Source organism: Ooceraea biroi, chromosome 5, assembly GCF_003672135.1.
Source record: "Ooceraea biroi isolate clonal line C1 chromosome 5, Obir_v5.4, whole genome shotgun sequence".
Lineage (NCBI taxonomy): Eukaryota > Metazoa > Arthropoda > Insecta > Hymenoptera > Formicidae > Ooceraea > Ooceraea biroi.
The window spans coordinates 11,650,090-11,672,148 of NC_039510.1; the positions used below are offsets into that span (position 1 = coordinate 11,650,090).

General features: G+C 41.5%; 1 protein-coding gene and 1 long non-coding RNA gene across 2 annotated transcripts in view; one reads left to right on the top strand and one right to left on the bottom strand.

The window, feature by feature from the left end:
• Nucleotides 1-22,059, top strand: part of LOC109611077 — a 33,746-nt gene that overhangs the window by 979 nt on the left and 10,708 nt on the right. The window lies entirely within an intron of this gene.
• On the bottom strand, nucleotides 2,825-22,053 carry LOC105281263 (potassium channel subfamily K member 18-like). Its single transcript, XM_026969828.1, has 5 exons — nucleotides 19,099-22,053; nucleotides 18,469-18,637; nucleotides 3,477-3,633; nucleotides 3,253-3,331; nucleotides 2,825-3,061 (listed from the first exon to the last, which is right to left on the bottom strand). The coding sequence occupies exons 1-5, from the start codon at nucleotides 19,402-19,404 to the stop codon at nucleotides 2,873-2,875; spliced, it is 900 nt and encodes a 299-aa protein (XP_026825629.1). The 5' UTR covers nucleotides 19,405-22,053; the 3' UTR covers nucleotides 2,825-2,872.

Genomic DNA, 22,059 nt, shown 5'->3' on the forward strand with positions numbered 1-22,059 from the left:
CCAGCCACTTTTGCGAACACTCGACTGCTTTTAGTCGTCGCGAATAGTTACGGGCACCGTAATAGCGTTTCACCCCGCATAGTTCTCTCTCCGATATATACCTCTCCGCTTTGTGATACTCGATCATCCTAGTCTGCGATCCACTTCCTCCTCTCCGCGTTTCGCGCCTTGCGTGGAGCTTTATTTAGTTCCCGCACCTCCTTAGCTGCCTGTCTCGTGTCTCCGCCGATCCGCCACCCTTTTCCTTCTCTTTCGCGTAATTCGACAGGAAAACGACAGTTCCGATATCGTCCATCGAACACACATATCGATGTATCCCGCGCGGCGCGACGTCTGATCTCCATTCTCGCATTGGTGGAATGTTCATCCCGATAAATGATCCGATAAAAACTCGAACACGAGGAATTCCGACGTGGCGAATATCTCGCCGCGATTATTTTGTTTGTTCCGCGAAATGTACCGTAAAATTGATATTTAATGTTAAGGCAGCGCGCGTGTGTGTACGCGCGCGGGCTATTTCGGGCCAGTCGCATTTAATTAATAAAATGGCAAAATGGTCTTCACGTGGAAGCCTTTTTGCCGCTCGCTCGCAAAGAACGCTTGCACGAGAGTCGCCTGCAGTCCCAACGCGACACCGAAATCGTGCCGACCGTGTAAAATTGATCGTCTACTATCTTTGTGCCGCGTGTGTTCTCGCCATCGCGTAATGCGGCGCTCCTACTCGATCGTTTGATCGCCCCTGCTTTCTCGCTTAAACTCCCCGGCTTTTCGTTTCGCGTGGGATTTGGAGGAGAGCTCGGAATATCAAAGGTATGTCTACACACTCGTGCACTCACACGTGCGCGGGGGAAACGGTTGCTCCTTGCTCGCGCGGATTGCCAGTAGCGAGAACAAGTGACGTAGTCGGTCCCACAAGAGGAGAAGACCGTCCATATTTAACGATATCGTCTTCCAACGATGTCCTCGTTTTTCGCGTCATTAAGTTAAGCGAATTCAATTTGCGAGTGACGTCTTCTCGTAGTGATTGCGATTTACGCCATGCGTCTACCAGCACTAACATCAATTAAATATCAATTTTATGGTACATTCCGCGGAACAAACAAAATAATCGCGAGCACGCTCGTGAAGAAATGTTGGCTTCACTTACCGATCATCGTGGTGGTGTGGGATCACGGTGGGAGCTCGTTCGCATCATCTCTCGCATCTAAAGATGTACCTGATGATGCGCATCAGGGTGCGCATCTTCGCAATCACTTCCTCTTGCATGAGATTGAAGCACATGGCGATCATCGCCATGCCTGTGTGTGGAACAACCATCTATTAATCCACAATTCATTATCATCGAGGATTTCGACGTGCTCTTGAAAGCCCGTCTGCGTGGTACGGAAAATTACATCGCAGACCGCGATTTGAAGCGTCGCGGATATTATCGCGCGTACTGTTGCGCGAATTGAGAGTACCGTGCGCGCGCCCGCGCGCGTATATGGTGGTCGGAGCGCTCGAGAGCACTCGAATATCCCCGCGAAAAATCTGCCTGGCAATCGGGCATTGATTGAAACGGACTTAATGCGCTCGCGGCACGGAGTGCTGCATAGTGCGAGCGCAATCGCGTTCCCGGATTTAAAGCTTTAAAGTTGATCCTTTTTAAAACGATTGTCTTCACGTCGCGCCGCTGCGTATCGCAAATCCTGCGGCAATTATATTTTTCAAAAAAAGGAGATAGAGGTACTGATTTTGTTTTCTATCTTTTCAGTTTGGCCAACAGCTAAGCAATTAAACCGAATCACTGCGTCCGCTTTTAATCTGCAGCAAACGTGGCTTCTTTCAAAAGAAAAAATAACAGGAAGAAATTTCGTTGAAAAAAGCTCAGACTTTGCTACTTTAAAGCTAATTGCAGACTGTAGACTGTAATCCGTCAGAAAATAGACGTGATGTAACTTACCAAGCATCAGGTACATCGAACAAAAGATGAAGGATAGCTCGAGGCCGTGTCCGTGATAGATCTTGTCACCTGGGACGATATCGCCGAAGCCTATGGTCGACAAAGAGATGAAGCAGAAGTAAGAACCGTCCAGCAAGTTCCAGTCCTCCCAGTGCGCGAACAGAATCGCGCCGCCCCAAATATACCTGTCGAGAGCAAAAATAAAGGATAGGGCTGTCAGTCAGGGATAGTTTTGCCAGCAGTTCTCTCGATTTTCCGTGACGTTCAAGTTTAATCGCGAAATGTTCGTGCGAACTGATCACTGAGCGATGTCGATATGAGCGTAGCGTCAGGGAATTCTATGAGTTTTTAACTTAATAGAATTCTCATCTGGATGAGAATGGAATTCGACGGTTCCTCTTAAAGTCGACTTTCAATCTCGAAATTTTATTGTTAATTACGTGGGTACATAACTTCCCGAATTTGTATGAAACTTTTGTTAGTTTCCAGAAAAAAATTGTGTTTCATAATAACTGTAAAAGTTTAAATTATATTTCTATTCTAAATCCCTCATTTAAATGTCAGGAATGTTCGGAACAACAACTTAAAAGCAGATTTCTGACTGTACTAAAATTAATTTACAATTTTAGCTGTAAGTTATATTAAGTAATTATAATAATATCAGAAATCTATATTTTATTCAAACAATTGTAAAATTACATTCAAATCTTTGCTACCAAAATGATCTAATTAAGACATTGCGAAGAAACAAAAATTTCACAGTTTTAAAACAAAAGTGAATCTGTGATGAATAATGATGAATCCATTACACGTTTATGAATTAAGAAAACTTACATTCTCTACTTCTACTTTGTACTCGCTTATCTTTTGTTTTTCTTTTTAATGGTCTATCTCTTAATTAGCAACCTGATTATCCCTCTTTCGCCAGACTCACCCCACCATAATAGCGAGACACAGAGTTAACGGCACCGTCACGTGCTGAGGATCGTAGCTGTCGCTCTCGTCGTCATCGTCTTCGTCGTTACCATCGCCCTCGTCGACACCCCCGTCGTCGTCGTCTCTTGGCGAAGTTTCTTCCAAGCTCGACGCGTCTACTTCTCCGCTATGCGCGTTCACCATCTGCGAATGTACATCCGTTTCAACAGCATTTGCACAGAACATCCGAAGAATATTGGAAGCAATATCTCGCGCAATAAAACTTTAATTGGGCAAATTCTCAATTTTTTGCATTAAATATGATATTTTACATTATGTGCACAATGCCGCTGCTTTGTTAGAATTCTCTGGCTCTACTTCCGATCATCACTCACCTGCCAGTGATTTCTATTTGCAGCCGGATCGTCCGGCATCTCTGATGCTCTTGTCGAGGCATATGGTTTCCTTCGACACCTTGAAACATTGATCATAATTAATTTGGCGCTCGGGAGATTGATCTGTTATGTTACTGAAGGACAGAGAGAGATAGATAGATAGAGAGAGGAAAATATCAAAAACATCAATAGAAACTGTTTTGCAACATGGAGGGTAGTCTTACTTGCACAGGCAGCAGCGCGCGTAGGTCCATTTGAAGCTTCTGGCCAGGATGTCGCCGATATTGCTGAGGTAGAGAAGGAAAAGCGGCATTCCTATTATTGCGTACACTATAGTCACGACTTTGCCCCATTTCGTCCTGGGATAAATGTTGCCGTAACCTGCGCAGTAAACGAGAACGCGGCAAGTGAGTTTATCGACGAGCTTCGTTGCTTCGTCTCGTTCTTGTTTCCTGCCTCATCCGTCCCACGTACGTGAGCTGATTAATTTTTGATTAATTTATCGCCCAAGATCCGGTAGCAGCCTGGCATTGTACCACACGAATTATTCATCGAAATTATGCAATTAAAATTTCTTGTTTCAAAAGAATACCGGATATTCGAATTATACAGTTTATAATTACGCAAATTGGAAAAGTTTGCACGAAACTACATCCTCTTTCGATCAATTGAAATCACGTGAAATAAGATATAGCAAAAATGAATTAATATATAAATTGTGTTTAGCATTGATATTAGATGATATAGAACGAGGGCATTTTTTAAATATTTCTTTATATAACAATACTCAATAAGTACAATATTCAATAAAAACATATACATAATAATAACATTCGATACATACGTGTAAATCAGCGTCCCGAAACGATTATTTTTCTGACAATTCAACCAGACGTTATCATGGTGGACAAAAATTCAACTGCGTGCCTGGCATAATTCTAAAACTTCCAGGTTTGTATCGTGGGAAATCATAAACAATTCCAACGGATTTACTCGGACATTCACATTTCATAACGCGGCGAAACACGCTTCATAAAGCCAAGCAAGTCTTTAAAAAGAAGGAAAGAGCCGCAAAATTCCAACCGCACGCTCATAAACTTTGTTCGGACGTTGAAATTCGGACGTTGAAAAAATATGCTTTCCGTTGGGGAAATGATTTTCCGCGATATTGAAGGCACTCGTGTGCAGTGCATGTATTCGATCTTTTACAGTGAATGCAACGATAACGCGTTAACGATAAAAAAGTCCGGGAATTGATTGTGAACGAGTGGCGAGAATATTTTGCCAATGATCGATTAGTTCGTTAAAGTATAAAATTATTACGTCGTCGTGTTGTATTATGAATATACGATCGATTTTCACGACGATAATGAATTCCATATATGAGGCGGGTGTTACACGGGATTTTATCGTGAATGACGGCACGATTTTTGCACCACTGTGCGCACTGATAGAACAGATTTAACCGCCGCAGCTGAGTAATGCTAGCGAAACTTTAACTTGACAAAACCAGCAGCATTAATATCGAATTTGTCGCACATTAGCACATTCCGCGAAAGTTAATTTGTAATTAATTTCATTCTAAAAATATTATATTTCTCAATATGAAAATAGTATTACTTCTCATTTTTTGTGTTATACTTGTAAGATAATATTAATTTTCCGTTGAAAAGGGAAATGTTATTGATATAAAATTGCAATGTACAATAATTTATTAGAAATACGATCTCGTTATACGAGAGCAATATCCGTTTATCAAGTGACAACGATTGTCCGTATTCAATTCACGTTTTTTCGGTTCTAGTCGATAGTAATTTATCATTTTCATAAAAGAGAAAAAGAAAAACGCAGAAAATAGCAGTGAGTTTAAGTCTAGTGCCAAAAAACCCGTTGTGAATCAATGCGCGATATCAAGAGTGAATCGGGGCATGCCTTGTAATCAAGCGAAAGTCGCCACGAAAAAAAAGGAAGGACTTGTTCGTCCGTTCTTTTTTTCGTACACGTATGTGCACACAACAAGCGCAAAATAGAGAAAAAATACAAGAGAGAAACGTGACAACGGTATGCATTCAGCGTGATTTTTCAGGGAAACCACATGTCGAACATTCGTCCCGTATGCAGAATGGCCGGCTTCGGCATACATGGAACACGGACTTCATTTTTAAAGTATCAATTCCAATCCCCTCCTCTCTCTCTCTCTCTTTCTCTCTCTTTCACTCACTCACTCATTCACTCACTTTCTCTCTATCATCCATCTATCTCTTTTTCTCTTTCTCTCTCTGGTAGCCTCGAAAATTACAACCGCTGAGTCCAATCGAATGCAATTCTTACGAACGTCGTGCTAAACAAGCGGCCCACGGCTATCGCGCGCTATACAAAATTTACATTTTGATAAAAATTAAAAGTTCCGAGAAACGGACGCGTGGGCTCTAACGACGATAAAAAGGTAATTTCATAGTAAAATAATCTGCATAACGAAATTTCCATAGCTTTGTGACTCATGTGTCACTGTATTAGCATCAAAATTACGTAATTACATAATGTTTATATTGAAACGTAATTTACTTACAATTCCCCTTTCACAAGCGTGTCTTTCACATTTTTGGGTAATCTCTCGAGCGATAGCGCATCCGAGGAAAGCATTAAGACTGCTCCAACCGTGCACGCAGCGCACTGCTTCATCGCTACTTTAGCGTGCATTTCTGCATATTCGCGTTTTACGTCAGTGGCAAGGCTGGTTAAGCGAAGCTTAAAATTGATTAAAAGTTTAGCATGCTGTCTCCCGTCTCACTCGCTACCGCCCGAGGGGTTGGCCAAATTTTGTTAACCGTGTCTAAGCGCCTAACGCGGGGTATGCTGAAAATTCGAAGCATCAGCCGCCACCCTCCGTGCGTGCTCCCTCGCTCGATCGCGATCTCGTTAATTTCCCGAAAATCGACACTCAGCCGGACGATTTACGGCGCAGCGGAGACAGAGTGGACCTATCGTGCGAGCACGTCTTTTAGCAACGATAAAACGACGGCGCGGCCGACTGTAAATGCGACCGTAAAGCCGGCAGTAAACGGACGTTTAAGCCCGCGAGCCCCGCGAATACACCGTCGACGTTTTACGGTTGGTGTACCCGCACCCTTCGTGCCCCGAAAAGGGCTCCGGACGATTTCGCGCGCCGGTGGCGCACGGTGACGCGTAAATCGCGCTAGCACGTTCGTGAAAATAAGCGCGAAATTTGTGGCGTGTCCGGGCTATCGAGGTCACTCGTCGACAGTTTAACTTACGACAGTGTCACGACGATCTCGCTCAAAGAGATCCCCGAGAAGAGCGCGAAAAGCGAACGTCGCTTTCCCGAGGGGTGCTTTTCATGGGAATTGATAAAGCGTTTGCGATCGGCAGGGAGTTTAATAGCTGTTATATTGAGCGCCGGAGCTTTACGTAGATTGTTACTCTCATCGTTCACTTAAATAGAGACCTTGCCATTACTGAGTTTAGTACGGAGTTACAAGGTACCTGTTGGAGCAATATATATATAATGAAATGCTTTCCATTTATTTTTCCTTTTTTAAGAATTATAAAAATTAGATAAATTGGAAAGATCGAGGCAAACTAGTAACTTCGAATTTCAATTAATCTGATTACTTTATTTAATGTTTATTCAATTAGCATTTATTTTATTTAATGCAATTATTGAATCTTATTTCTCTGACACGAATAATTCACTTTTAAGAGTTATCATTTCGATTTCATTTTCTCGTACGAATTGTCTAACTGGATCTCAAGAGCGGTGAAGTCTCCTTGTTGCTTTTATGAGCCGTTGTGGCGTTGATTGGCCGCACAAAACCGTATGACTCGTAAATTAAATAGAGGCAAGCGAGAGCTAGGGGCGGATGGGGTCGTGACAATTTATCCGGGAATATCTAATTCGAGAACGAGATTTTGTGCTTGTTCGCGCAAGAGTGGAGACGGTGCGGCGTATCGTTCGTACCCCGTCCATAAAAATCCTCTGCGAAATTCGTGATGCATCGGGGCGGGCCGGCCGGCCGTATTGCGAAATCGCTTCGAAATCGCTGCAAAAAGTATCAAGGGAGATTTTCTCGCACGTTGAATAAACGGTACGCGTCGTCGCGGACGCTCGCGCCGCTGGCGACTAATTTTTCAGTGACGTTTTTTTAATACATGCGTTTGCGGACGCGAGCGTTGCGAACGAAATGCCGACTTTGCCAATCAAATCGAGATACATCGCGGCTTACCAATGCGGTATCTTTTTTTTATTTTTTCGAAATTCCATTGCTAAAAAAGTACCGGATGCTATGCATCGACTACAAGCTATCTGCGGTTATGATCCATACCGTCATCGCGATTTCGTTGTAAACTGTAACAATAAATGTTACAGACACAATGTGCATGGATTTGACAATTGGTGACAACGTATTTAATAAAGGACGCTTAAATAAAATAGAGTTTGTCACTTCAATGTTTTGTGTAACACACGCATCAGACCTAAATTAATATTGCTGTTGCTATCGAGATGCTACCTCTATTTTTATGAAATTTTATTTTTTTATAGTGTAGAGTAAATCGCATGCTGATACACGTTGCAATTAATGAAAGAGGAAGAGAAGAGAAAAAAGGCTTTGTACAACCATCTTGAAAGAAATTGTGGAAATGTAGAAATGTTGTACAAAGTATAACATTTTTACATACCTGCTGCCTTAACATTAGTAGAATTAAATCCGTGACAGCTCTCTGAGCGGCCACAAATGAAGATGTTCCTTTTATAATGCCGCAAATCCCATTTTACTTCGCGCTGGTGTACGAAGCTTTGAAGTTTGAACGGCAGAAGAAATTCAAGAGAGAAAGAGAGAGAGAGAGAAAGAGAACTCTTTAAAGAGACAGCGTGCCTATTAAATAATGCGTACTTCTTACTCCTTAAACGTACCATCCTCGGATTCTGCTGACTTCCTACGCTTCGAAATACGAAGGAAACAGAAAGTAAGATGTTGCCTCCAAAATAAAATAACGCTTTCAAACTCGCATTTTTGTTGCGGCGGTGCATCAGATATTCTTTAAGCATAGAGGATAATCAATCGAATATATTACGTGGGAAATAAGCTAACTCTCTTTTTTGCCTGAAAAAGTCGTGTATGTTTGACATGTATATATGGATACTTCTGGTCATTTCCATCCTTTGTCTGAACAAAAAAAAACGGGCGAAACTCTGCATACAATTTTTCGACCCACTCTATGTACAATGTAACACGTATATGTTTCAAAGCCGGAAATGGAAACGGAAATAATGGGCTATCCATGCGAAAATTAACGTTATGTTACAACCTGGCGAATGCTAGTGCATACAACTATCCTGCACATACAGGTCGGTCCAGCAATATAATATTTCAGACTTTACTCTTGAAAAAATGACTCTTTATTCTAAAAATTAATAACTTAATAGAATTTTTTTATATTTTCTCGATTATATCATCAAGCCGATATTTCGGAGTAAAAAGAGATAAAGAATAAGGGACTTGTTACAAAGAGAACGCTCGATTGAATAACAAAATCTTACTCTTTTCATCAACTTACGCAAATATTATCTTTTTAGAATTTCAAAATTTAAGATTTGGCTATTGAAACATTTATATTCTTGCTCCTTCCTTAAATATCTATTGTCAATTAAAATCGCAGAGATTTTAGAAGATCCTGTATGAAAGCCACGAAACTATCATGAAACATTAAAAGCGTACTGACTGTATCAACTGCCCCTTTGATCGCTGCACATGATAAAAGGTATAAAATTGTATAAAAATGATACGATCTTTTCAGGATGTTAGAATATTAAATTTTGATTATTGCGGACGGTTGTCTCTTCCATTATTCCATAGGCGATTCTAAACGTTGCTACGTAAACGTTGTACACGATTTATTTCAATAAATTCGTCGGAGTCGCGCACAGAGCGTTGTCGAATTTCAATTCGCCGTAACAGACAACAATTTTTTCGATCAACTTTGATGGAAAATCCGGCGTATTTATTTGCTGTAATCGTACATGCTCGCAGGACCAACTTACCAAAGCAGTCACAGTATCCGTGTGTGCCAAACATTCCGATACGTTCCTATTTTTATTTGCGATTCCCCGTAACATTTCACTCGGAAAAGATCGTATCTGAGAAGATAAAATTTTATTTCAAAATGCGAAACACGTGCATTCTCCGAATGGAGACCTTTGCTTCTCGTTCGTGTTTCGCCTCGGTGGTGGTTTGACTGCGGCTCAAAGATGAGAATGCAATAAGCAATAAAATACGACTGTTAGCAGAATGATGCGACTAGTTTCGATATGATAGAAAATTAAATCCGTATTCTGCTTCCATAAGAACGAGGATTTACGCAAATCTTTAACGATAATAAGCTATGTAATAATAATACAAAATATATATATATACGATTATAGAATCAAAGTTTTTCCTAATGTGTCTGACAAAACCTGTTAAGCAATGTTGCGTTATTAACAGAAATGAGATTGGCATTTTAACATGCTTGTCTTCATAAAAAGAGAATAAAAAAAAATAGAGACTCGGCGCGCAGTAAAAATGCGGAACATCGTTATTTTTCCTTCTTCTCCTCCTCCAGTTCTCCTCGTTCTCGAAAACGTGGAAATGGCATCAATGAGCAATTTTCGATCGGAAAAAGGAAAGATACGGACCGCATATTACGTAGATCGTTTAGAAAAGTACTCGTGTTTCGTGGCACCTTAACGAAGGGACTTACATTGAAAGGGAACCAATCGGCAGAAATCGGTCGGTGCGCGCTCTCTCTTACATCATCAATCTCCGCGAAGATTGCGCAACGAGCGGAGACGACAACGGTGGCGGTTCGCGTAAAATATCACCGAAATTCACGGCACGTAAAAGTAATCGAGTGCAACGGCTGATGTGTCGAAAAACTGCGATAAGAGAGAAAGAGAAAGAGAGAAGGAAAAAGAGAGGTAAAAGGGAACAATACGAATAGAGCGAGTCCCAAGTTTATTGACGAGCTGTTACGCGCTGACATTTGACTTTCCGGCCGTTTTGCACGTACAAGGCATTTCCGCGGTCGTGCACAGCCGTGCAGTCCGGAACATGCATTCCACGTACACGCGTTTAACAATCTGTTCAAAAGAGAGAAAAAAAGAAAAAAACAAGAAATAAAAAAGCCGAAATTTTAGTCGTATTTCCGCAAGCTGCTCGCGCGCGTTGAGTTTACAGTCGGCAGCTGAGTCGTTGGGTAAAAACGACTTGTCCGCGACGACGTTACGTAAACCACCCCGACCATCGGTTATTAGTGCCAAACCTAAATCCATCGCTAAATGAGTAACGATATCTGCGCGTCAGCGAGCATGATTAAGACAACTGTATATATACGTACATGTATGTATTTGCATGTGGAAACGTCGACTTTGCAACGTGACAAAGTTGAACGTTAATAAGTGCAGTGCGAGAGGATCCATTCTGCCTGTTCGTCATTACCGGTCTCTTGCATGGATTACGTAATATTAAAACGACGAGAGCGATGACGATATTAAACGAGATGTATTGTGTAATAGTGCGAGAAAATGTACAGATTTATAACACATGTATAAATTTTGACCGGAAATTTAATCTCAGATCCGTCGAAAATGATTATATGAATTTTCATTCGAAGTTTAATTACCAAGATGCAATGATATTAAATAATAAAATTGTCTTTTCAGTGGAAAATTGCTTTTTCTACCGAATAAAAGTGATTATCAGAATATATTGTGATCAAAATTATAATTAGCAAAAGTAGAATCAAATCATGTGACTTCGATTATCAAAGTATGGTGCTCATGTCGTCGAGTTTTACCAAGTTATGATTCGAAATAGCGTGAGATGAATAGGGAAATATTTTCGAGATCCGCATTCGCTTGTAAAAGCTTCCGTGCTAAATGCAAGTTGGCGATGTACATTTAGCTTCCACGGTGATAATACTAAAGCGCTGATAACCGCTCTCTGAAGCATAGCGGGCGCCGCCAGCGATGTTTATCATTTTCGCTAACTGACAATTTTGGCAGCCGAGATCGCCCGATTTTACCCTCTTTCGCTCCCGCGATGATTTACCGTACGTGCCACGACATAAATTAACGTGATATATGCACTCGTCATCTCATTCGTTTCCATTCGTGGTGGTTCGAACGAAGTGTGTTTACGCGACATATGAAACATGCTGAATTGCGATATTGTAATATTAAGTCGAGATAAAACGGCCGCTAAATTGTTAATTGCCATAAATAAAATGGACATAGATAAACTGAAACGGAATGGATAAACACACTGCTGCTACAAATTTCAGCAAATATTCACACTTTAATTCATCCTCTTCCTCCGCAGAATCTAATATTCTAAAACGACATCATTATTTAGAGAAAACGACGTTGGATATTAATTTACCATTTCCCACGTACACGTAACGCGCGCGCACGCGTTAAATTAATTGACAAATGTCCGATCGAGTCTCAAAATCCAATTATACGATAAATAAAATAAAGAATTTAATTTTCCTTAAACCTTCAGAGATCCTCCCTAAAGTCCAAACACCAAGTGAAACTTCAAACAGAACGTGAAATGAGACAGAATTTAGAGAACCTAATCCCGCACGGGGTTTCCTAAAATTATTTTCGGGCGACGTGGGTGATTGATATAGAGGATGATTAATTAGGAGCTCAGCATGTCAAAGCGTTTCGTTTCTGCCGGTGCGGATGGCATTATCGGCATAACGACACGCTTGTCTTGCCGCGCACGTAACAGGTATCACGTGTGCGACATATTAGGGATATTAGATCGGTCGTGCCGGGTCTCCGGCCAGGGAATTATTGGCGATTAACCAAAAATACGGAAACCGATATTCCCCGGACCCCCGTTAGTCTTCCAACGTGAATGACGACAAGGACGATGACGACGGCCGCGATGACGATAACGACGGCGACGGCGACGGCGACGGCGACGACGATGACGATGACAAGATGATGATCAATTATCGCGAGGATTAATCGCGGGAAGATTCGTTGCGGCATCAATTTATCGGCTTGTCAAGAAGTTTAACAGTGAAATGATTCTCTCTGAAAATTAATTATGCCCGCTGCCGGCACTATCGGACAATTTCTGTCGTGCTTGATTTATACCGATGTTACGTTACGTTATGTTACGTTACATTAGAAGTTTGTGAATGCTATCATGTTTTTTTATCTTTGGTAAATTAATTAAATCGGTGAGCTAGAAAAATCTCTCTCTTTGACCGATGTCGATAATTTTATTTGGAATATTGTGCGCATATACATGAACGAATCATATCCGCGCAAGGAATTGGTAGTAAATTGGGAATACGAACCTCAATATTTCTTCTTCTTTCAGATTCAACTACGCTAATTACTTCGCTGCCTCTCGCAAGTTTCACTCAAGGCGTTGCACATTTCAAAGAATTTCCCCGACGACGTTTAAACAAATTAGCCGACGGCTTATTTTAATTGCCTGCTTTCGAGCCTCGACATATTGAGATTAAAGTAAAGTATATGGCGGAGAATACATAAATGTGACTGTGTGATGTGGTAAAGCCACATGGTAAAGTCATATTCACAATATTCAAGCATTTTTATATTTTACAGTCCTCACAATATTCTCTCATAAAAAATATAAATTTGCAGAAACATTTATATTAACAGATTATATTATTCTCTGCGTCATGAGAACTCTTATATGACTAAACTCTTCGTCATGTACAATAAAATTCAAAAAATCTTTCCAGATCATAAGATTAAACGATTCATCCCCCGCATCTGCCGCGATCAGCGAATTTTGCGTATTTCCCCTGTGATAGCAGGGGAACGGACCCCTCAACGATCGGCGGAAATTTCGCATTGCTGGATTCTGACGCGGGCGGCCATCAACCGACTCGTTGTCCGAGTTAGGCTCGTCGGATCGATCCTGGAGTGGCGGCCTTCCCAGGATCCCAACCCGTAATCGTGTTCGAAATAAAGCGGGGTTGATCGCATCTCCTCGCGTCGCTCGAGGAGCTCTTGAAATTAATTAAAAGATCTCGCCGTCCTGTCGAAAAGAATTTCGCGCGGCCGTTAATCCTTGTTCCCGTTCCCTATCTCGGGAAAGGAAAGGGCTTTGCCCGCGAAAGGAGCGTTTACATAAAGGGAAGTAAGTGCTTGCATGTTAAAAAGTGAGAAGTGGCCTTCTAAAATTCTTTGCGGTGGAAAATGTGCGCTTTTGTGCTCAGTCCTACGTCGGAAACTCTCAAAGATGAAAAGAAATTTCCTACAAAGCTGTACGATCTTCAATGCAAGGAAGGAGCAATCGTAGTAATAATTATCACGGCAGAAATTGCATCATAGTCAAAGAAGCTGTCTGAAAAATCTAATAGATTCTGTTTTCATTTTATTTCGTTTGCTGCGAGGTTTTATTGTTCCGTCGCATCGATCTAAGGAGACGCGATGCATTTATTTCCACCCCGCTGCGGCACCCACGGACGTCGCGTAATCGAAAGACCGCGATAAGAAGAGATTTTCGGTATCGACGTGTCACAGGATAACAGTATTCCACTACAAGAAGAGAGAGAATGGATCTCATGCTGTATTTCCGGCGGGGTTCTTATCCACTGCGGTCGAAAGGTGCAATATCGTGGTCGCGTTTAAACTTCGGTCGTTGTAATTTCACAACTCGTATTCTCTGTAATTCCGACCAAAACTCGAAACCGACGAGTGCTTGTTCGTGAAATTATGGATAAACTGTATCCTCCAGCTAATTAAAGCAAAATCGCATTTAATAAATATGTCTAATTAAAGGCCATTATACGTATACTCAATAATCAAACATTGTTACATATCATATATATTTTATATTTGCGGTTATTGCTATTAAACTTAAAATATCCATTAGAATAAATACATATACCCCGATTATTTGTAATACTCTCTCCGTGTTGTAATGTAAATATATTATAAATTAAAATGTGGAAATTAAGTTCTCGAGACTGCACGTTCTAGTTCAGTGCAAGAAATCCGTGCTGCTGTACTTCTACAATGGTGCACAGTCTGATTATATTCACGAAAGTCGGTATTTATTTGCATAGGACAGGGCGAATGGTGGAGCTTTTTCAGCTAAGGCAGAAAATAGCGTTTTCGAAATATAGCGACTAGGTCGACCACACTCGACGACGGGCTATGACCTTCGTTTCGCGTTTACGAAATTCGAGGCCGGAACATGTATAAGTGAATCGATTACCGATTCAACGGCATTGACCCGGTTTTTTGGAATATTTGAGAAGCTCTTAGCATCATCAGTTTCGGATGCAATGTACCTGCATAGGGCGAGCGCGGAAACGCGCTCGTTTCTTCCTTCCACACGATCATACGACGAATACAATCAAACCGGGATCAGCAAATCCAGCAAATTGGATCGATGCCGTTTTGCGGTAGAGAATTTCTATTATAGCGTGTGAATATTTCGAAAACGCGTATTGGTTGAACGAGTAAACCCACGTTGGCAGCGAATAATATATTCCACGAGAACTTCTTTATGGTAATTCGCTGTCGCGTCGGGACAAAGTTAAAGGAGTTGGCGAAACGAGAAGCAAATATGTTTAACGAGAACGCAACTGAGAACTGAGCATATTTAGCCTGCTACTCACGTATACGTCTCAAGCATCGTTCGTTTCCACAATTGATGAATAGTACTCCGAGAAAGGATACGTAAAGTACGAGATAATTAACAAATTATTTATCGTTCCTGCGATTTGCATCATTTCCTTTTAAATTACCATATCTTATTGATCGACCGGTAATTATGCCGGTACATATTCAGTTATCCTATAATTCTCGGGGAAGGGATATCCGGAGGTTCCCGCGGGGCAAAATGCGTCCGCACGTCGTCGTGCCCGTCGAATATTTCGACCATTAGGACGTCCAGGAGATTAACTACCCCAGCCTAACTACCCCAACGCCGAAGAAATTAATTGCCGGTGATGCACAGGACGTCGATCCTGATGATGACCAGCAGTAATCCATGATGAACGAACGAACGAACGAATAAACGAACGAGTAAACGAACGAGTTTCCTCGATCCCGGAAGATCGAGCGATCAAGCGCGGTGCGCGGTGCTCGCGCGTTAATTAATTTCCGGCCTAACGAAGTATTTGGCAGCCGGCCGCAGATTCGTCGTTGCGGGACACGACGACGTACGACGTAGACATACGACAGGTAATTTTCGGTAGCAATTCGATTTCGCGAAGGATATCGGATACAAGGGAAATGCGAGGCCGGCCACGATCCAATTTCGCGATTTTCATCGGACTCGCTTTTCGCCGCTTATCAATGTCGGTTATCTGCACTGCAAAATAACGTTCGACGGTACTTGAAGTAACTGCAAGCAAAAGAAGAAGCCCGTGATGTGTACTGATTGAGTGCGATAGAAGTGAATTAATTATTGGATATTTATTTTGAAACAATCGTTTCATTTTGTTGTTTTGATCGAAAAAGAAATCGATGATGTAAAAAGTGCAGATGTGCAATATCGAAATCAGAGAAAAATTGATTAGCTTGTCTATTAAATGTTGCAACGTCGTCAATTGAATCGCAAATTGAATGACAATTTAGTATTAATTGACTAACGTGCAATTCATCGATTTATGATTGCACAATTTACAGGGGACGCGCGTCATCGGTATCAAATATTCCGTATCGTTAATTAATTCTATGTTAAAACGATGTTCAAAACGATCGGCTTTGCCATGCGCCGACTACCGAGAACAAGCCGGAAAAGTAGGAAATTAAAAATAATTATCTCGAATGAGCAAAGTTTTCAATGATTTAACATTCGTTCGCGACTATTCTAAGATAGCGTTGCCATGCGCTGAAAACGGTTCATAATTGGCAGCCAAATACAATTGCCAAGGTGCAATAATTATCAGGCCAATACATTTTTGAATAATATCAGCATTGTGATGAAACTCACTGAAATGATACATATTATCAGTGGTTTAATTACATGGTCAATGGTATTATCATTTATTATTCTAGCTATTAAATTATTGCATTTGTATTAATTTCCGATCATTTATCAGAGCCGCATCGATCACAGTATTTATATTAAATATTAATGCTTTGTTATACTTATATACCATCACCATTCATTGAAAAAACGAATTTTAATCTCTTTGAAATAGTATAATATCCGTGACCGAAAAAATTTTGATTTCAGCAATAATTCAGTTATCTGTCCGAATGCAGGAATACTTTTATGTATTCCTAATTTATGCGATGGCTCCATAAATTGCGCAATTCCTTTCGCGTAATTTTGCCGCGTAATCATGATTTATATTCTTTGCGCACGCTCCTGCTCACACGCACACACACATACAGGTACACTGACACGATGTACGCACAACGCTCAGAACAAAGCCACCCTATCACGTTAAAGTCATTAATATCACTTTACCCTTTCGTTGCCGCGGCAAGATCGTACCCCATCGCCGGAAAATGATAAATCTCGCGTCTCAGGATACTACTCGTGGCCTGGATACCAGAAACTGGTTGTCGTTTTACGTCGATCTTCCTGCTCTGTTGCAATAACTCGATCTCTTTCGACAGATCGAAATTTTCAGTTCGAGGGAAAGAGCAAGAGCGAAGCGAGCAGCGTGGCAAATGCGTCTAAAATCGATAGCCGACAATGACAAATCCACGATTCTACTTTTAATCAGTCCATTTTGACCAACGGCGGTCTTAATTCCTCATCGATCGATGAGAAAAATGACTCTCTGCGAAGGATTAGGATCAGTAGAATGTAAGTTCAGTTTTCTGCGCGCTGTAGAAATTGATTTCGTGACGATGGAAACGTTTCAATTGGCGCAAGGCAGACTTTTTCAATTCGCGTGAATGGCAGAATTTTGTACTGATTTTGTGAGACTTTACTTGCAGATTCAATGCATATCAGGACTAACGAGGGATTATGTAGGAGCATTTAAAAATAGAAGATCATACAGTCCAAATATAATATTTAATAAAAATTAAAAAATATTGAAATTAATCTATTTTACTGGTTTAACCATTGCATTTAATAGAAAAAGTTTTAGTTGCCATTAGCATCGATAAATCCACAATCGACGCATGACAGAATCTGCACTTGTCACGGACTTGCTGCCAGAAGTATTACGTCGGGAACTTGTAACAAGTGAATATTGCAAATTTTGATTATACTGAAAAAATTAACAAATGAATGCAAATGATTCATCAAAAATGGGATTTAACGAATGCATTTTCACTATTACGCTTTTACTTTTCTTTTTTGCGGTCAGTCTCGGTTTGATCAATTCTTTTCCTCGACTGATACTTTAGACAGTCCAAAAGTTTGTGTATATATTTTCCAACCCAAGACCCGTCCGACTTTACAATTTAAATTTCGCTCTTTCTACTTTCGGGTATGGCTGCTTATTTGGGAATGCGTATTGCTAGTTTGAATTCTTGCCTGGATTGTTCTTACTACATCGCGACATGTTACCCTCAATATCCATTTGTATGAACTACATATATACATGTAAATTTCGAAAAATTGCTCATTCCAGTTATGTAACAAAACTCTAAACGTTCTTCTTCTGATTGATAATAAAAAGAACATATAATATTTATGCACTCCATATTACAATTGTTAAAAAATTATCATTTATTCAAATAAATTGTTTAAATTATAATTTCTTGCTGACGTAAAATGTTAAGAAAATAACTAATCAGTAATAATCAAAGTAGCTAATTGTTATTCTACTTTAATTTTTAATTAAAAATCTGAAGACTTGTTTATCCAGAACCATTTTCTTATGGCTGGGACAAGAACCTTTAAGGAGATTTATCAGTCACGACGAGAAAAGTGGGCATTAGCCGGGCATTAAGAGCGCAAATAAGCGCGCCGTGTTTAGTACAGCGAAGTATCCGGCAGCAAGTAAATTGACTACATTTTTCAAGCGTTTCCCTGGTACGTGCCCTCACGTTACCCTCAATGCGTTTTGTTCTTAAGGGCAAACGCAGACGTAGCGTGGCAATAATACTCATTTAATCTCAATGTTAAGATAAATTAGTAAATTCAAGTGAATCAACGAATTAAAATAAATCAGATATCCAGTAAATTGAGAATAAATCTGAGAAACGTGTGAACTAAGATAAAAGAGAGATAGACTCACCGATGGTCGTTATCACAGTGAGGGAATATAAAAAAGCGCCGGCGAAGGTCCACTTATTTTCGTCCCTGCCGTCGTACCCGTTTTTTATGGCCCCCACCATCGTCTCCTGGTAAGTCTCGAGGATGTCCCTCACCTTTGCCTTCCAGAGCTTTTCCGAGAATACATTTTCCTGCATGCAATATTAACGGCGTCAGGACACCGAGAAAAAATTGCATTATAAATAAAACATACCAGAGCATTGAACAAGACGTATATGTATAAATATTAAACAACATTGTTTTACAAATACAGCACAGCCACAGATTTAATTCGTCCCTCCTCGATTCGAAATTAGCAGTCTGTTTAAGCAATCGTATATAAATTTATCTGATATTTTGACATAAAAATATTCCGTTTATGATTATTTTTTATACAAAACATCTTGGAATGAATGATTTCAAATTTAACGACGTTCTCACTTTCTCTTTCCTTCTTGACATTTTACGTCAAAGCGAGTCCGCAGAACGAGTTAAAACAGTTCTAGTCGTTTTAGGAAAGGCGAAGGCTCGTGTGTCCCCGCGTTCCATGCGTCACAATTCCGCCATGGAATTGGTGGGCAACCACGTAACACAATTCGCATAAATCTTTTACCTTGGAGGTCAGCTCCCAGAGGGTGTCGGCCGTCAAGTTCCTCAGTCTGGTGACGTTGTCGGCGACATCCGGGGTGGTTTTGCCCTCAATGTAGGTGAACAGGATGGCGCCCGCTATAGTGTAACCCACCACTAGGCACACGATGCCGACGTTGCTGAAGAGGAAGGCTATCAGCGCTCTAGTCCAGTCGGCGATCCGCTCGCCCCACAGCTTCCGCCTACGTTTCCGGCGTCTTCCGCTTCGGCTGCGATAACTTCCACGCTGACTCCGGCTGACAGACGAGTGGGACGGCTTGTCCGTCTCCATCGGTGCTGACGACGATGATGATGACGACCACGGCAACTGCTCAAGACGACGTCACTTCGACCGGGTCACCTCGGATCGATTCGTGGGCATCGCGCTTCCGACTCGCCGAGCATTCTATATTGCGATATCACAATATCGTTTCGTAATACGTGTACGTATATGTGTGTGTGTGTGTGTGTGTGTGTATCCTTTTGCGAAATAGCTAGAGGCTGAACGTTTGATCCTTGCCTCCCAATGATTTATTATTAATGGTTACGAAATGCCCCCTCCGAGGGAAACCGCGAGGTCACCGCAGGAATCCACATTGTTGCTTGGAAACCGCAGCAGAAGAATTAGCTTTGTTCCGCAGTATCATCTTCCGGTTGGATGCCCGGTGAGATCTCGTCCCACTAATTTAGAGACAGGTGGATAAGCCGCGAGTCATCTGCATTGCGTTTCTTCCGAATTCCTTCTCAGGCTTCTCAAGCTCCTCCTCAGCGCGTTTATAGCACGAAGAGACTGGCTTACACTTATTGCGCAATGTAATTACGTTATAATCAGCGATATTTGTCTTCTCTCGGAGAATATCTTATTAAATTATCTTTAAAATGTGTCCATTAAGAAAGTATTTATCTCACTATGCGTGATGCAATCCACGAACCTCTCGCAGAAGTGCATTTCTAGCTAGAAGCTAAATATACAAGACGTATATCTCGATAGAGTTAACTTTTCTTAAATTATATTTCCAGGTCGAAGAGACACAGATCTAAAAGAGTGTACGTAACGCATTTAATTGCGACGATCGATCATCGTGGTGGCGTTATTATCGGACCAGCGGACGGCTCGTACCTATATAACGGATCGATTGCACGGCGAGGCGGGGTGCAGGAGGGTAATATAAGGAGATCGCGAATTCTTATGTGCGAGCATTGACCGGGACTAATAGAGAATTACGTCGGATGAATTTAATGGAAAACGTCGTATCTCTTCTGCCTTCGTCGCAGTTGCCTCCTGCAGTCTGGTATCGACTTCATCATGCTCCGAATCGAAAACATGACAAGGAGGATGACGCCGACGACGACGACGACGACGACGACGAAGTCGCCGTTGCGGGAGGGATGAGCCACTTGGCCGCTTAACAAAATCTATTGTGAAACTGTTTACGATCCGGCGAAAAATGATCGACGATTTCTCCGAAGTCGACGGTGCGGGATGACCCGGCTTTAATTGAATTCCGGCGATTCTCCTAGACTCTTCGCAGACCGGAGAGTAAACTGAGATGCTTCCACGGATGAGTTGCTCGAATATATTCCTTTGTGTTATATGAAAACTCAAGGTACCGATGTCTTTAATATTCAATCTAAAATAAACTTCAAGAAAATCGATTTTATCGGACCACTCAAGGCACGCGAGTAATCTACGCTAAATCACGGAAATCAGTAATGTTTATAACGGCTCAATACTCATAAACGGTCCGTTTATGGAACTTGGTATAGATATAGATCACAAAATTCGGCTCCAAGTCTCTGTAGATCGTGGCGCCGATGAAGACCAGCTCGATGACGTTCTCTGACGTGGGCACTACGATGACGCACAAGATCAATAAGTACGCAAGAGACGGTTGCGCGAACTCGCTCATCCCTCTACGATCCCCGGATCGTCTCCATTGACAGGATTTTCTGCGTTTATGCTCGTTCTACGTTCTATACTTAGACGCGTCCGTCTGTGCGGCTAGTACTCGAGACAAACGATTACGAGAAGCCACCGCCGCCACGTGTTGGGAAGCCGCATTACCGCACGCCAACTCTGAACCCTTCATTTCTTCTTATAGATCATTTTCCTTGGGGTCCCATGGATCTTGCCGCGGTGCTAGCGGCAGGGTGGTTTCCGCTCGAGGGTGGTTTCCAATGCGCGCACCTCGATTCTTCGGCGACGAAAACACGTGCGCGATAACGTTGTCACGTTAATAGTCTTCTCGACTCCTACGTCCGGCCAATGATCTCGTTACATCATTATCGCGCACGTGCATATGTTGTAACATGATATATACATGCGATATATGTGTATTAATTTTCAGAAGGAAACGAACGACGACTCTCACTGCGCACTCAAACGCGATTATTGACGCGATATTTCAATCGCGGACTCGCTTTCCGCGAGGAGGTCCATCGAGGACCCAACAACGATCAGGATGCTCGACCCGCTTAATTGCTAGTATGCAAACGTGCGGAAAACGACCCGCCTGGACGAGGTTTCCCCGTAAACTGATTTCGTGGCACCCCGCGCCACGACACGCACTATCCCGAAATAGCGCGTCGCCGAAAATAACCGGGTTCAGGTCGCTTCGGCCTGGTCGCGTAGTCGGGAAGATTGTTGACTTACCGGACACCCGGTAGACGGATCCGCACTGGCGCATCGATGTGAACGGCGGTCGATTGTTTTTTCATTGGGCGAGAAAGAAAAGTGAGAAATGTCTAAAAATTAATTATTATATTATTTAATTATACATACATAATTATTATATAAATATATGTTTGTATATTAATTATCATATTGATATCACGCAAGTACTAACTATAGTACTAACTGTGTGTAAATATTCAAAATTATATTATGTATTATATATTTTAGAGCGGTTCTGTCTTTCTACAAATAAAAATATATTTAAATTATAAA